General features: G+C 46.1%; 1 protein-coding gene across 2 annotated transcripts in view; it reads right to left on the reverse strand.

The window, feature by feature from the left end:
• TBC1D8 (TBC1 domain family member 8) overlaps positions 1-16,356 on the reverse strand; it is a 50,730-nt gene extending 34,374 nt beyond the window's left edge. For both annotated transcript variants that reach the window (XM_082488175.1, XM_082488174.1), the window contains exons 1-2: positions 16,183-16,356; positions 1,611-1,766 (exon numbers count right to left, since the gene is read on the reverse strand). In XM_082488175.1, coding sequence (XP_082344301.1) covers positions 1,611-1,766; positions 16,183-16,309 — 283 coding nt within the window. In that variant the 5' untranslated portion in view covers positions 16,310-16,356. The remainder of the gene's footprint in view (positions 1-1,610; positions 1,767-16,182) is intronic.
• Between the last annotated feature and the right edge of the window lie 1,110 nt (positions 16,357-17,466).

Genomic DNA, 17,466 nt, shown 5'->3' on the forward strand with positions numbered 1-17,466 from the left:
GGCTAGGGCAAGGATCAGTCTCAGAAAGGAATATTACATATATTCAAATGATCAAGAAGCCCATAAGAGTAAAACTGAGCTTGCTTTTCCAGTGAAAGCTACCTCGCTTCATTAGAGGACTATGACAGCATGAAGCTCCTAAATTTCTCCATGAGATGGCATTATTTAAATACGGAAAGGATGGGGGGTAGGGATATAAAGCATAAAGCAATTGAAAATGAAGACAACCTAGCCACAATCAAAATAGCACAAACAGACTTTATGGAAACTTCTTCACACAGATCTGGCACAGGGAAAAATTCCCAGCATTAATGGGGAAAATGCAGAGGGGTCTCTGCTGAACCAAGGAAGAAACACTGAATGAGCTTGTAGAGAGGAAGGGGGCAAATATATACATTGTCCCTTCCATTTAAAGGACTACTATGTCAAAACCATCAACACCACATCAACACTTACATTAGCTAACTATTTCGTGGCTTGATCCATACAAGAAAGAATAGAATAGAATAGAATAGAATAGAATAGAATAGAATAGAATAGAATAGAATAGAATAGAATAGAGTAGAATAGAATAGAGTAGAATAGAATAGAGTAGAATAGAATAGAGTAGAATAGAATAGAGTAGAATAGAATAGAGTAGAATAGAATAGAATAGAATAGAATAGAATAATTTTCAGCTGGAAGGGACTTACAACGATCATCCAGTCCGAAGTCCAACTGCCTGACCACTTCAGAGCTGACCAAAAGTTAAAGCATGTTATTATTGTCCAAATACCTCTTAAACATTGACAGGCTTGGGGCATCGACCACCTCTCTAGGAAGGTCCTTTACCCTCTCGGTAAATAAATGCTTCCTAATGTCCAGTCTAAACCTCCCCTAGCGCAGCTTGGAAACATTCCCAAAGGAAAACCTGCTGTAAATTTAAATGCTAGCGTTTTGTAGACTGGAGCAGAAGGGATGAGAACAGCCCTGCAGACTGGCCAAGCAAGAACAGGATGAATGCAAGAAGCGCATCCAGATGGCCTTTACTGTGCCGTGGCACGGTTGCTGCAGTTCACGTCGGTATCGCGTTCCTGAAGATGAGCTCGACCTCCAGAGGTTGCAGAAACACTGCAAAAGGGATTAATGCACAACAGACCAGGCAATGAGACATTCCCCCCTGACAACCCTACCTCCTAAATCATATAGGATCTTCCAAACATTCCAGTTATATTTCATTATAACCAAGTGTGGTAAGGTATTTCATAGTAAGGAAGCGAAAGACTAGGCTGGTAACAGCCTAGACTAAGCAGCTTCTTGCTGTGAGGAACTATTACTACTGCGGGAAAGGTACGCGTAGGAACAGAACCACGCTACTTGGCAAGACACAGAACATTAATACAAAACATCCTCAACTAACCAAGGTTTCTATAGAAACTTCATGTTCCTAGTCAACACTTTTTCATAATTCCTAGCTGGGATTTTAACCAGAGGTTAATTCGGTTGTTAAAAAAGCTATAGGCAATAGCGTTCCACACGCACACTACCAGCTGGGGTTACCTTGAGCTTCTTGGACATGCAGACACTGACCATGCTCAGAATCGGTTTGGGGTTTTTTGTCTGTGACTCACCAATAGCTACGGCCCAGTAAACTTCTGATCCATTCAATAACTCACCACATGCAATGGCAGAGTAAACCTGTGAGCCTGGAACTTGGAGTAAAATTCGAAACGGAGCAACGCGTGCGTTAGAGTCTAACACGGCATCCAGGGCACCAACCAAGCGACCTGAAAAGAAAAAGGGGGGGGGGGGGGGGGGGAGAAGAGACTTAGTGCCAACTTTCACTTCTGTAGCCTGCAAGTCTTTTCACATCTAAAGCCGTAAAATTAAAATACAGCATGTAACGATAACAATTCTTCCCCCATTTTATGCCGCAGTTTACAGATGCTCAAAATGCAAAAGGCAAACCAGATTAGAAGATCAAAGGCATACCGAGTTCTTTGTGTTTTGCCTCATATATATGTATACAATCACAGAATTGAAGTGGAAAGACCTGAGGGCACCTTGGGAAGTTACTGTTCCAGCCCCACTCTGAAGCTGGATAAATACACCTATGCCACAAGCGGTATTTGTCTAACCTGTTCTTCAAAACCTCCCACAACCAAGGTGCAACAACCTCCCCGGCTAGTCTCTTCCACTATTTTCATGAAGTATTCTTACAGCAAAAAAAAACCAAACAAACAAACAAGCCAACCACCAGTCTTAAACTTTCTTGCTGGAAATTAATCCTGCTTCCCAGAACATGGAGAATAACTGGCCACAGGCATTTCTGATGTTAATGTCTGACATATCGAAAAAGTATTATCATAGTTGCCCACCTTTTAATGATTTCTCTTTTTCTAAAGAAACCCCAGTTGCCTCATCTCATCCTTATGGGTCATATTTTTCAAATAGCTCATTGTTCTTGAGCTTAAACTGGAATCTCCCCAGCCAATCTTTAATCGTGACACTCCAAACTGGACATGATGCTCATACCACTAAGGTCTTAGCTGTAAGAAGAGTGGAAAATCACCTCCTGTACCTTGTGTACACACCACCATATCCAAGAAGGCTTGCTACAGTATCCCACTGTAAATCGGTACCTGATGTAAATACAGGCAAACTCGTTTTGGACAGCTGGAGCAGTTGCTGCCCCCAAAAAGACCTTCCAGTCTGGAAGCCAGCTGGAGCTGCTGGCCTTTCCCGTTACCTTCCCTCAGCAGGCAGAACCAAGCCACGCATGGAAAAGTTATTCGAATACCACGATTTGCAAGCTGGCATATTAAAGTAACTCAGAATTGGTTTATGTCACCTACAAATAGCAATCTGTGAGTAGCTTTATACCAAATTCCCCTACACTATATATTCCGCAGAGACACAACCTCCTACGGAGAGGGATGGCAGACAGTGAGGAATGGCTTTACCACGTTTGCTAAAGCCACTGGAGTATCTAGGAAGTTTTCTGCAATACAACATTTTCCCTTTGGACATTTAATTTTTCCGACCTGTTGTATTTTTGTTCCTTCACCATTAACCCAACACAAAAGGAACTATTCTCAGCCTTCAAAAGTTTTGCCAGCCCTTGGCACCCCATGCAGTTTTTATAATTGCATTCTCCAGTCCATCACTTAAGTGATTAATGGAAACAATTAAATGAGACCTACAAAGTCCTCATCTGAAATGCCTTCTCCCTTGGACAACAAACCACGGCTAATTAATTTGAGTACAGCCCAACAAAGCAGCAGTGTAACCACTTTCTGGTCTAGGAGGTGTAAGAAGCTCACATGGAACAGCATCAAAAACCTTCCAAAAGTGAAGAAAATTACATCAAGTACTTCCTCCGTGCATTCGCACACACCGTTGATGATGCTTTCAAAGCCAAGGAGAAGTTGGACACAGTACGTTTTAAAACTGTACGGTGAGATATTATTCGGCACCCGTTTGCTTCTCAGCTAAACACATGTCGAGATAGTGCACCCATCTGTTTAAAATGGAGATCTGAATTTGGAGACCAGTACTATGTATAATCTCGGAAAATGTTAACTGCTGTCCTGCAACTGCAAGAGAGAGAGACAAAAATTTATCCAAGTAGAAAAGGCAGCAAATTATCTGTGCTCACATAATACAGAAGCGACAACTTCAGTGACAAGAAGTAAGAAAGATAGCATCAAACGATGCAGGGAACAAAAGCAGGGTTTAACTTTCAAATTTCAAAATACTTGAGACATTACAAGAAAGAAAAAGAAGAAGAAACTTAGGAAGTTCTGTGCGTGTTTTCCCCTGACGATAGATCTAGGAGAAAGATTTCTTTTTCATTTCACTAAAGTCACGGAAAAAAGTCAACTAATAGTAAGTGCTACCTAAATCCCAAGAGAACACTTAATGGACACCTGATTTGTGAAATATTTTTTTTCAGATATCACGAAAAAAATGCGTGAAAGCACAGAAGTAGCTGCCAAATTTTGGTTTTACTTCTTAGCCTGTGCAAAATTAATTCCCTTTTCTGTTCCTGAACCACTGACCAGAAAAACCAATTCCTCTTCTCGCTGTTTACTTCTGCTTACAATTTCCATTTTGCTTTATTAAAAAGTTCCCTCCTTCAACCGCGCAAAGAAAAAAATCACCTCCCTTATCTAACATACCTATAGCTAAAATATTAACTAAGGCCAACAAAGAGGAGCCAGAACGAAGAATCAAAGAGAAGAAAAAAAGAACGTGGGCATCTTGTCCTCTTGCTATGGGGGCTCGCGGTCAGGTCGCTCCAGAAGGGCCATAAGGACGGCGGTGGGGGTGAAATACAAGCAAGCGCCGCTAGAGCCAAGCCTGCCAAACACCCAGCGGCAGCCTTGTTCGGCAGGGCCCAGGGCTGTGGTCCAGCACCTGTACTTCTGCAGCGCTTCAGCTGCACGTGAAGTTGATGCTCAAGTGCCAAAAAACAATGGGGAGGCTGACAGAGGCAGAGAGGGGGGTGGAAAAAGGGAATTACTAAGAGTGCATTTGCAGGAGCATGAGAAGGATTCAACACTATTACACACACCCAGGCCTAATATGATAATTTAGTTGAAACTGAAGTAGCACGAAAATTACTAAACCTAGAGGCAATTCTTTTTTTCCAGCGCGAGTTGCCTCATACTCATTTGGGGCAACTTTCGAACCGTAACACTTGTGTCACGCTTCTCACTGAAGTATCAAAAAATAAACCACCTAAAAATCCGTGAACAAAGAAACAAGAAACTTTACACAGTACACTGATTTTGAAACATGCTTTCAAAAATACCTAGCTTGCGAGCAAGCACCTTCCTAATAAAATGCCCTAAAAGCTTGTGCCCTGGAAGGGGCTCTTATAAAATAGGGTCTGTTTACAAAATGAAAGGCTCTCTGGCTCTCGGGTCCATGTAAGCTATACAGAGGCTACCTTGCTCGCATGTGGATGCACTGGCATGCCTTCAGTTAGAATGCAGCAGACCTCTTCTCTATCACAGGCAACAGTGAAACCATTTATACCTACAGGACAGTCAAAAATCAAAAGGAAACAGAAGCAGAGGGGGGAAAGAGAACTGTTACGCTGGCTTCCTTCCCAAAATTCCTATCATTTTGTGCCTTTTTTTTTTTTTTTTTTTTCTATCTATGCGGCACAAGATTTTGTTGGGGAACTTAAGCTTCATAGTACCTCCTTCCCTTTACCAAGCCACTCCACCAACTTCTCGTCTCCTTTTTGACCTCCCAAGAGGCAAAAGTACTTCAGGACAGCAGTTAGCCGTAACCGCACTAAGGCAAGTTGCAGACGTAGGTTTGCAAAGCCTTCTGCTAAATGCTGCTGACAGAACATCGCAGCTTCCTCAACAGGTACAAGTTTCTTCACGCAGAAAGAATATTTCGATATGCAGGCGAAAATCGATATGCAGGTTGCAAGTGCAACGTATACTTCTGACAAATATGGAGTAGAGGACAGAAGTGGAACAGGACACACTTCTACTGAAATTATATGCTTCTCCTCCGTAAATCTGATTACTCTAGCTGTAAGGTGGATTTCAGGTAGAGGGAACGTCTATCTATATTTTTTCAGAATTAAGTCTATAAAACAAATCTGGAAAACTCGCTACGAATCCCACACCTTACTCAGTATTTTTGTGTCACTGAAACATCTACTTTTGCACATATTTTATTGCTTCAACACTGGAAATTGGAATATCTCAAAGTAAAACAAGTGTTGTACTTCTAAATGCTTGATTTTTATAAAATGTACATGTGTATTACGGATACAAATAAACTCAAGTATAAAAGTTAGCAAGGAACCACTTCAAATTCTGCAACAGGAACTGTCTCCCTTTTGCAGAGATCAATCTGTAGCCAAACGGGATGCCAACAGGGCATCATGCACAATGAACTTGTTGAGCATTTCTTCACAAACAAACAAAAAAAAAAAGTCAAGGATATTTTATAACGATCGGGTTCTCAAATGAACTATCCCGAGTGCACTGCTCTTCATCTTTAAACCCATGGTTCCTTACACACCCCCAGAAAGCCAGAAGATCCCATTACAAGTTATCCTGTGTCACGTTCATAACTAATCTAGAAAAAGGAGTATGTTTACAGTAAGTTAATCTAACACCAATTTCTACTAAACATACCATATCTTTCAAACTGCAGGCTCCTTTCCCGGATCAGTGTTCATTATCACATGGTATTTTAAAAATTCTTTTAAACTTCTGAGACACTGGACAGTGGATGATTAAAGCTGAACTCAAAAACCGGAACTGAAAAACTATCTATTATTTCCACCTTTTAGGACAACACTCAAGAGACAGCCCAAGGCACTAACAATTATGCCTGGCTCAACAGCACACGAATTAAGGCACCCTTCTACATCGAGCAAGATGATTTCTGCTCACCTCCATCATATTTTAAAGGCCTTACAGGGAAATTTTTCAGAACTACTCAAATGCCTTCCCATAAATGGGGTGGTCACTTCAGCAGCTAAGCCATGCTGCAAGGCAGAGGGACTTGGACTGATCGCTTAGGAGTCTGGGACCAACAAAATGATAAAATCCTTAAAAAATAAAACAAAAAGGCAAAAGAGCAAAGCTGCTATTGCTTTTTTTTTTGGGGGGGGGAGGGCAGAGTTAAATCTAAGGCTAAGTGACAAGGAAGCCCGCAGTACCACAACACAGAGCAACGTTACCCTTATAGTTTTACTTCGTTTTTAAATAAGACATCTGGTCCCCACAGCCAGGATCTTTTGTTTAACGCAAACTCATAAATTCATTACAAAGCAGAGAGTGAAGGTCAATGTAGTTCAAAGAAGCAATAACAAGCGGTGTCCATAATTAGTTGATAAGAAATTCAGATAGCACTTTTAAAACTTGGGGAGCAGCCGGCCAGACGCGTGCAAGGAGGCACCTCAGCCCACCTATGTGCCACAGCCCTGAACCTCCCAAATCAAGCGCTTACACCTCCTCTCCTGAAACCAAAGGGGTCACACAGAAGACAGAGTCCAGCCTGTGTCTCCAGCATCCTGGGGAACATCTTTCACCCCTGTACAAGCAAACTGACTACGGCAAAAGCTTGAAGCAGAAAGAAAATTGCGTTTCTACTTCTCCTTGGTCTACCTGGAAAAACAAGGCTTGAGGTTCCCATTGCACTCAAGACCAGCACAGCTGGACAGAGGTGCAACAAAGCCTGCCTTAAGAATATCTGCCAAATCATAGAATCATAGAATGGTTTGGGTTGGAAGATCATCTGGTCCAACCCCCCTGCCATGGACAGGGACACCTTCCACTAGACCAGGTTGCTCAAAGCCCCATCCAGCCTGGCCTTGAACACCTCCAGGGATGGGGCATCCACAACTTCTCTGGGCAACCTGTTCCAGTGTCTCACCACCCTCACAGTAAAGAATTTCTCCCTAAGATCTAATCTAAATCTACCCTCTTCCAGTTTAAAACCGTTACCCCTCATCCTATCACTACGCTCCCTGATAAAGAGTCCCTCCCCATCTTTCCCGTAGGTCCCCTTTAGGCACTGGAAGGCTGCTATAAGGTCTCCCCGGAGTCTTGTCTTCTCCAGGCTGAAGAACCCCAACTCTCTCAGCCTGTCTTCATAGGAGAGATACTCCCCTTCTGAGAAAACAGGCAGAGGACGACCACAGTACCAGGACCCAAACCAGTTTGCCAAGATGCCCAGCTCCTCCAAAGCTGAGGCTGCTCTTGGCCGCAAGCACCTGGCACTTCTGAAGGTCAGAAAAGTGGTGGCACCATGCGGTCTGTAGGGACTCCAAGAACTGCTCAGTGGCCACTCTGGGGGACATGCAGAAGGACAGAAAGACAAGCCCAGGAAGCAAAAGCAGTGGTCTGACAAAACCAACACTTTACCCAAAAGGAAAAAGCTCTTCCCGGGAAGTGGAAGGAGCTAACAGCAGTACAGGTTGCTTCCCAGAGGATGCAGCTTCACAACGAGAGGTAATAGCTGCAAGAGGCACTCTAAGCTGTTCGGGCATGTGAATTAGGAGAAAAGAGCAAATCAAACAATTCAGATGATCATAAAGTCAGCTTTTTTTTTTTTTTAGGACAGTCAAATTGAACTAACAGCTTCAATAAAGCAGAATTAATCTTGGCTCTCTGAGGCAGAGAAGCACTCCAAACCCTGAATCCTAATTACGCTGCTTCACATAGTTTCCTCCATCTCCCAATGATTTGCAAACAATTAGAGTCTCACAATAGACATGGCGGTAGCAATTAGTTGCGCTAGAGGAGGCGAGCAATCTGGCTGAACAAGCAGCCCACCACCAGGCAGCAGAACACAGGGAGGGACACGTGGATAGCCCCAGCTCCTCACCGTCCCTGTGCTCCAGCTGCAGCCAAAAGGCGGTTTTCACATCAACCTGGACAACCTCAGCCTGCCAAAAGGGCACTCCAAATAGCAGGTGTTGCTCACCTGGCTCTGTGCAGCATCTCTGAAGTTCTCCTCAGCAGCAATGTCCCTCCTGAGAGAGGGACAGGGGGTTATGAAGCTGTCTCCCACATGGCCTCAACCATCTCCCCACCTAGGAGCCTTAACTGGTGACGGCAATCCAAGGCGAGACCTGGAGCTGAGATGCACTGAAGACCACCTCAGTCCTGTCTTCATCCTCACCTCCCAGAGCCGAGACGGAGAGCACAACTCATCCTGCAGGCACTGGGTGTTAAATGTTAGGGTAGAAGCTTTTCAGCCACACCAAGGTAGGATACAGCCCAGGACAGTGAGCATGAAGCTACTGCTGGCCAGTGGTGGCCCCCGGCATAAATGTTTGGGCACATCTCTAGGACTTTCATACCATCTTGATTTGATTTCTCCAAAAGTTGAAAACTCAGATGTTTAAGAGGTTGTTACTTGCACTCAGGCCTCCCTAAAACCCACGTTTTTGCTGGATAAGAGCACCATCAGTTATGTAAGGCCACTAACAACAGCGGCTCAAGGCCTTGGCTTTATACCAGCCAAGCTGTCTTCACTGAATTCCGCAAAATTACATAAACGGGTTTTCATACAATACAGCACCCATGACAGAGTATTTCTTATTAGGCTTCCCCCACCAAAAAATAAGTTGCAGAACTTATTTGGGTAAGTATGTAAGAAAAAGGACGGAGGAGGACTCCTCCAAGGGCTGGAGGAGGGCTGTGTTTCCTTTGTAATGATAAGGGCTCACCACACTTGAAGATAAGCACAGACAACGCTAGAGACATTAGATTTCAGCATAAAGACCTAACGCTCCAAGCATTTATTCACCCGGGGGAAATACCAGCATTCAAGCCCTTACATTACTTCCAACACAGGCTTTGCCAGATCTAGTACTGCCACTAGGTAAATTGGGTTTTGGTGGTGGTGGGTTGGTTGGTTTTTTATGGGTTTTTTTTTGGTTCTGTTTTGTTTTCCCAATCTGGCACATAGAAACTAATTGAAACAAATTGTTTAATCATTTAATCGTTATTCGTCAGTGCCACCGCTCTGAGGTGGCTGGACGTGAAAAACGAAGGGAGTTTGGGCACTTCACTGCGGAGTCCCGTGGTCCCCGTGACTCCCGTATCCCTGGGTGTGATGCCAAAATATTGCTCCGGCATGGGACCACTGTGTGAGGAGGGGAAGACCACAACTGGGGAAAGAGAAGCGAGCTGAACCGTTCACCCGCTCTCCTGGGATGGCAGAAATGGTGCCGCAGCTCTGGAGCACTGGTGATTTCTCCTCGCCCCTGCCTCCCCGCGGGCCGTTTCCCCAGGCGGGCGCGCTGCCGCAGCAGGGCTCTCGCAGCTGCTTATCTCAGCCCTCTGCCATCAACCCTGCTCGGGCCCAGCCTATTTTTATAGCCCCGAAGGCCAAAGAGCCAAATGCTTCGATTCTCATGTTACAAGTGAAAATACCTGAAACCATTCTCCACCTGAAAACAGACGAGAAGGTGGGATACAACCTGCTGCTGCAGCCCCATAAATCACCCAGACAGGAGGCACTACTTGAGGCAATATAAAAAATGTCTCTCTCATTTTTGGTGGGTGCTGTAAATAATGCTGAAGAGACTGATATAGCGTTACTTAAACCCTGCCACCACAGACATGCTCGTTTATTTTATAAGGAAGACGTTTTTTTACGATGTGGGTGGTGAGGCACTGGCACAGGTTGCCCAGAGAAGTTGTGGAGGCCCCATCCCTGGAGGTGTTCAAGGCCAGGCTGGATGGGACTTTGAGCAACCTGGTCTAGTGGGAGGTGTCCCTGCCCCTGGCAGGGGGGTTGGAACAAGATGATCTTTAAGGTCCCTTCCAACCCAAACCATGCTGTGATTTTCCTGCCTTTTCCTGGGCTGTTTGGCCTCCACAACAGGAAAATGAAAACCTGTTGTAACTGTTCACTGGATTAGTTTTGCACAAGCTGGCGGTCAGTCTCTCAGCAGACATAACCCAGACACCTCTCCCCATGCACAGGTACGTCCTCGTCTTTAATATCAGTATTTAACACAACATTTGCATTTCAACACGAGCACCTCAGCCATCTCAGTGGTGCCTTAGGAGCGGGAAACCCACCCCAGAAAGCCAAGCAGAGGGAGCCCCAGCATCATGAGTCCCAGCTCAGGAGTCAGGAATCGGGTTGCCCGGCATTGCAGGTAGGAGCCTGGCCCTTCTGCTCCTATCCCTCCGTCCAGCTCATGCCTCCAGTGGGGCCAAACACTCCGACGGAGAAGCCACTCTCTTGGGAAAGAGCTTACAAGCATGCATTCTCCTTAAAACAAAGTTACTGTAAAATAATGAGGAAAAAAAAAAAAAAAAAAAGAGAGGGGGCAAAAAAACCTGCTGATCTGAATTCCAGCTGTGGGCAAGGCTAGATAACGTTTTGACAAGAGTCCAAGCTTTCAGTAAAGTATTTGGATTTCCCCCTCTCCTTGTGCAAGGCTTCAAGAGAGCTCTTCCTTAAGAAAACAGAGTCATGAATGCAGACAGTCAGGGCTACCAATATCCTTTATTAACATCATTATTGTAGCATCTTCCTCTCATCAGTCTGCTGCACTTAAAATAAAAGCTTTTTTCTTTTTCTTTTTTTTTTTTAATTAGAGCTCAGATTGAGCCTTTATCGGTAACTTGGTATCTTGAATGTATTTTAAGAGGCAAGCTGTTTTGAAGACTGTATCGGGACAGATCTTTTAATATGCTGCTCATTTTGCTTTTCACCCCTCCAAAAGGTAAAGAAGTTTATGGCGATACCCATTTGCATTCTCTATTAAAAATACAAGTCTTCACCATAGTTTTGACCCTCTCCTGCTACAACATAATGAACAGGGGCAATCTATAGGGATTTCCCATCTGAGTAACAGGAACCCTCAACCTCTGCAGTCCCCTCACTGCCTTTCTCTGAAATAGACTCTATTATTTACCCACACCTTGGGAGATGCACAGGGCCACTAAAAGGTGATGTATTTACAATGATTACAGTACTGTTTGAACTGGAAAGCATGAAAGAACAGCAAAAGACCTTTTGTTTTTTAATTTCCAGAAAAGGGACATAAAGTTTATCAATAGACATCTTTCCTGTATGCATTAAAAATTTAAAATCCTGGCAAGAGGAAAATAAGGAAGAGAGCTCTTATCATGTAAGTAGTCAGGTCTCCATTCACAATCAAGAGGTGCTCTATATATCAGTTTGAAAGCTATTTCCCTGCAAGAATTTTATTTAAAAGAAAACATAAAATTCTAAGATGGGTGTTTACTCAATCATTGGCATATAGCTCACCAAAGTGTATTTCTCATGCCTACCACATTTATTTTTATTACAGGAATAATAAGGTTCAGATTCATATACAGAAGATACTTCTTTTTGCCAATGTATTCTCAGTGTAAACCATAAAGGTTTATATAAGCTGAAGGAGAAATTAATTTATTTTGAAAATGTTCATCCCCTGCGAGTTGCAAATGATGTAAGACCACATCCAGCTTGGAAACTGCCCTGAGCTGGAAATGGAGGCTGGAAGAATAGTAGAGGGAAATACCATAACTAAATTAAAAACATGGGTAAAACAGGAAAAAAACATAATCTTTTATTGATCTACTTCAAGCAACAAGCTAAGGAAGCACTGTATCTCAAAAAGTAAAAACAAAAAGCTGCTTGAAACAAGAGTTCACTTTAAAGTTTTATTTAACCTTATTTATAAAAAAGGGAATATTTACGAGGATTTAAAAGAAGCCTAAGTGGGTTTTTATATACTAAGAGTGCAAAATGTGAAGTACTGTGTAAACAGCAACTGCAAAGCTAGCTGCTTGGGAAGAGGGAAAAGCTACTCTCAGCCCAAGCGCCCGTGATGAAATCATTCCCAACACCTCCCAGAACAAGCAGTTGTGCTGTGAAAATGCACAAAACTAATCTAATCAGACAGGAAGGTGAATGAAGCTTTCAACATCCCCCAATAAAAATGAAAGTAGTGATTCACTTATAGGCTAAACCATCTTGCACTATTCTACCATAAGGGATTTGACAGTATATTTGACTCCTGATGGCATCTCAAGCTTATCGTTAATATGCAACCTCAGAACCAAAGATACTGGCAAGTACCAAATCCAATCAACTTTGATCTGTTAATCATAGCTACATCACAAGCCTTTTTGAAGGGAGAGCTAAAGAGGTCTCCAATTAGAATCACAGAATCATAGAATTGTCTAGGTTGGAAGAGACCCTTGGGATCATCGAGTCCAACCATCTACCTACTCTACAAAGTTCTCCCCTACACCATATCCCCCAACACCACATCTAAACGTCTCTTAAACACATCCAGGGATGATGACTCAACCACCTCCCTGGGCAGTCTATTCCAATGCCCAACCATCGGAAATTTCCCAATTAGGGGGAAAAAAAAAAAAACCAAACCAAAACCAAAGAAAAACAGAACCAACAGAAATTGCTGTGCTAAATAACATTAAAAAAATCTATAACTTAGTTTTAAAATTAGTTATTAGTTAAAAAAATATAATTCAGTTTCTGTAAAGTATTTGTAACACATTATCAATTTCCTTCCTAAGTCTCTGATCCATCAGAGCTCTCAAGAAGGGATCCAGGTAAAGTGGCAAGTTAAACATTTACTTGAAAAGCATATCCCTCCAGAAGTTAGAAAGCAGAATGACACTGGTGAGCTAATGAAGAGTTAAACACAGCCTCCATCATTTTTTTGCACCCGCTGCTTGCAAGCCCAGCGTGCATTTGGTAACTGCCCTAGGACGCAAATTAAATAACAGCGGTAAATATAGTCTCTCTCTCACAAACATCTGCTCAGAGTCTGACTGAAACACAGTACTCAAAGAAACAAACAGACACGGAAGAAAAGCGCTTTTGTGCGAGAGATCTTCTCTAGCCCATCCTTCAGGAACCAAACCCACATAAAATATACCCTCCAGCTGTGCTAACTTACTCTTACAAAATGGATAAAATGCCGTGGTAAGGAGAGAGAAGTGTCCTAGAAGAAAAAAGACGTGCAAATATGAGAATAGGGCCATAAAACAGATGTCCTCACACAGGTTCTGTGCAAATACCATGTTGTAGTAACACGCACCAGGGCAGCTCAGGCGTCGCGCCCTTCCATCCTGTTTAAAGCAAATTATGTCACAGGTGGTCCGCTGCCCCATCTACACTCTTCACTTATGAAATCTAGTTTCCTGTTTTGTTTTGTTTTTTTTTTCTGCTGATCCCACCTGGGTCTAACACAGCCTGAAGATACACAGCCACCTCCTCCTCCTCACCGGAGGAGCTATGACATTCTTCTTTACGTGGCACCTGCTTTCGTGTACAGGACCTTCACATCTTTGAAACGTCTACCTTTCCATCAAACCTAACTGCAGCTGGCCAGGGCTCAAGTTACTAAAGGGAAAAGAAAACAGATATGGATATTGTTCTCATTTAAGCCTTGCTTCCCCAGTTAAACAAACAAAATCTTCTAACTTAGGGCTCTACAGCTTGGCAGACCATACTCTGAAATATGGCTGTGCTTAAATGCCCTTTGTCAGTTTGAAAAAGGCAGGTACTAATAAAGTGTCTCTATAGTCACGTAAAGCAAGAATCAGGAGGTAAACTTTGCATCAAAAGCAAACAGTTACCAGCAAAGCCCAACTGTTTCTCAGCACAGATCTCCATCTCGCTCGTCCCAACTAAAAACTCTGGAAAAAAATTTAAGCTATCCGTCTAACTCCAGCTATGCTTAACGCTCCCACACGCTTGCTTTTTGGTTATAGGACTCTAATTTCTAAACCTTTTTAAATACAAACATTTCCAAATGCTTTAAGAGACTGTCAGAATTTACAGTTCTCCTGCCTGAGACAGGAGCGGCTTTCCTTTTGCCAGCCAAAAGAGATCTGTGCAAGCCCGTGCACTGTAGATTCAGCAAAATGATTCACTTGAAACTTCACCAGAGAGAAAAGCAGTTTGTTTGGTTTAAGCTTGCAGATTTCTGCCGTGAAAAGCTCAGGCACGAGGAGTTAACATTTGTGGATCTGAACCTCATGATTGTCCTGGACCTAAATCAAGCAGCTGTAAACGGCTATTTTTAACTCTGAAAATTAATCCACATCGTCCTTACAATCACAAAAGAGTGGCCTATGACTTCCTCACAAGGGGCAGGGGAAAATGGAAGAGTAAAGGTTTGCTCAAACTCGCTGGCAAAACTTCCATTAACCTTACCAGGGCCAGCATTTCATTAGCAATACATTGATAACAGGGGATCTACCAAGCCACAATTAAGTTCTGCGCTCTTTATGATTCCACAGCCAGGACAAGCTCTGATTTAAAAAGAGGAATAATGCAGAAAGCAGTTATTATCGAGTGGCAACGGGCAACTGTTCAGGAGCAAAAGATTTTAATAAAATAGATACCAAACGTGGTAACGTAGCTTCTTAAACTGCGCAGAAAATACTGCCTTTGAAAATACCCAACCATCCTTTCAAATACGTAAGCCACCATTAAAAATTCTGATTTTTGAAAGGTACAAAACAGCCTCATCTGCTTTCGAGTAAAGAATTATACTGTTAAACTGTCTTATTTCTCCACTATTGCGTGTTCGAATTCAACTGCTGATGCCTTTGAACCAAAAAGCTTGGCCCAGATCCCCTCCTCAGCTACTCTACAATGTCAGCGCAGCCTAAACACAACGTTCTCGCTGGACTTATTGACAGAGCTTTTGGTGTTGCGAGGGCAGAGCACGATCCTTCTTCACACACAGCCGTCGCGATGCGCGCCCGGAGCGCCGCATGGACGTAACAGCCACACGAGTAGTAGTGTAATTAATGCAAACAAAAAAAAAAAACAAAAAAAAAAAAAAAAAGTCAGAACCCACCTTGCCACAACACTACACTGACAACCCCCTCCCCATAATGCATGTCTCAGCCAAAAGTCACAACTCCTGTACGTATCTGTACAACCTCTATAACGTAAAGGGGGGGTGGACGGGGACGACGCACAAGCTTCAGCGCAGGTCGCGGCCGGTCTTGGGTGGGGGACAGGGGGGACAGCCCAGCCCTGGTGGCACCAGCAGCCCCCCGGCGTCCCTCCACCCCCCACCGCCGGCCCCAGGGACCCTCCGCCCGCTGCCCGCCCGGGTCCCCGCCGACCCCCGAGTCCACCGGCTGCCCCGCACCGCGGCTTACGGGCTCCGAGCTCGCCCGTAGTCACGATTAAGAAAGCCACCGGCAGGGGGTAGAAGGAGGGGGGAAACCAAACTGGCTCAAGGGTACAGAAATCACGAAGCTGCTCCCGCAGCAAACTCGGGGGGAGCCGGGGCCGCCCCCACGGCCCGGCCGGTGGCGGCTTCCGCATCACCCGCGACGGGGGATGGGGGAAGGTAACCGCGATGCCCCAGGCCGGCGGAGCCCCCCGCCCGCCCCGGCTGGTGTTATCCGCCGTGCCGTGCCGTGCCGTGCCGTGCCGTGCCGTGCCGAGCCGAGCCGAGCCGGTGCCGTTCCAAGCCGAGCCCAGCCGGCCCGGCGAGGGGCCCCGCCGCGGGGCGAACAAAGAGGCCGCTCCCGCCTCCCGCCCCACCGGCGGGGACAAGTTTCCGCGGGGCAGAGCGGAGCAGAAACCGGGGGGGACACGGGGGGACACCCGCCGCCCGGCCCCAGCCCAGTGCCCCACCGAGTCCCGTCCCGTCCCGTCCCGCCCCCCCCCGGCCCCAGCAGGTACCCGTGAAGCGGCCGCCGCCGTCCCCGTGGCCCCGACGCCGCTGCAGGATGAAGTAGCCGCTGCTCTTCTGCGTGACCCAGAGCTTGAGGGCGTTTTTCAGCAGCACCTCCTCGGGCTTCAGCCACATCTTTCCCCGTCTCGGAGTCTTCCTTTCCTTTCCTCTTCTCTCCTCTCCTCTCCCCCCTCCCGCCCGCCCCCCTCCCCCCCCCGAGCCCGCCTGCCCCCCGATCCGCACCGCACCGCACCGCGCCGCGCCGCGGCCACCCGGGTCACATCGCCCCCCGCGGGCTGCGCGGCTCCGGCTCCCTCCGCACGGGCCCGGCCGCCGGGGAGGGGCGGAAGGCGGAGCCCCGGTGCGGGCCGCCCTTCCCGCCCAGCCGGGGGCTTTGTGCGGCCGCCGCCGCCGCCATCCGCGCCGCTCCGCGCCGACGGGCGGGGGGGGGAATGGGGATGGGGGGGAGGGGAATCCGGTCGGAGGGAGGGGCAGAGAGGTCCCGGTTCCCCCTCTCGGGGGGTCCCGCGGCGCCCCGAGCCCCACACACGCCACACTGGGGTTCCCACGGCACCCCGGGGTCCTGCCGTACCCCCCCTCCAGCGGCATTGCAGCCGGGAGGACGGCAGCCCGGTGCCCTGCGGCACCCCCCTTCTCACAGCGGGGAGCGTCTGGATCCGGCCCCCGGGTCCGGCCCCGCCAGGTCCTGGGCAAGGCACACTCGGTACTGTGCCCCACGGGTGCCCGCCCCCATCCGTGGGTCTGTGTCTCACGCACCCCCGCCGGGGGGCGGCGGGAAGGAAAGGGTGCCCCGGCTTCGGGGGGGGGGGGGGGGGGGGGCTCTGCTTTCCTGTTTTCCTCTGGATCGCAGCCTAAAGCGTGAGCCCGCAGCTACTTGTTTGATGTTTGAATGCCAGGGCTTGAAACTGCATATCTCAAGTCGGAATTTTAATTTTACGGGGTTTTGGTTCTGTTGGGGTTTGGTTTGTTGTTTGGTTTTTGGGTTGTTTTTTTTTTTTTTTTTCTCATTTAAGAAATAATCAGGCCCTGCTTGTGGTTGAGCTGTCCGTAGGATCGTTTGTGAACCTGCCGCAGCACCATACATCAGTAATCCTCTGACACTGTATTTTATTTACATTTTCAGTAACTCAGATTGCTGTTAAAACATGACCAGTGTACTTTCCCTCAGTCACGTTCTGCTTCCAATTAACAGCAAATATTAAATAGATTCTTTATAACCCCTGCAGTAGCAGGCAGCTACAGCTCACACGCCCTTCATTTGGATTAAAGAC

The sequence above is a fragment of the Vanellus vanellus genome (genome assembly GCF_965231255.1).
Source record: "Vanellus vanellus genome assembly, chromosome: 1".
Lineage (NCBI taxonomy): Eukaryota > Metazoa > Chordata > Aves > Charadriiformes > Charadriidae > Vanellus > Vanellus vanellus.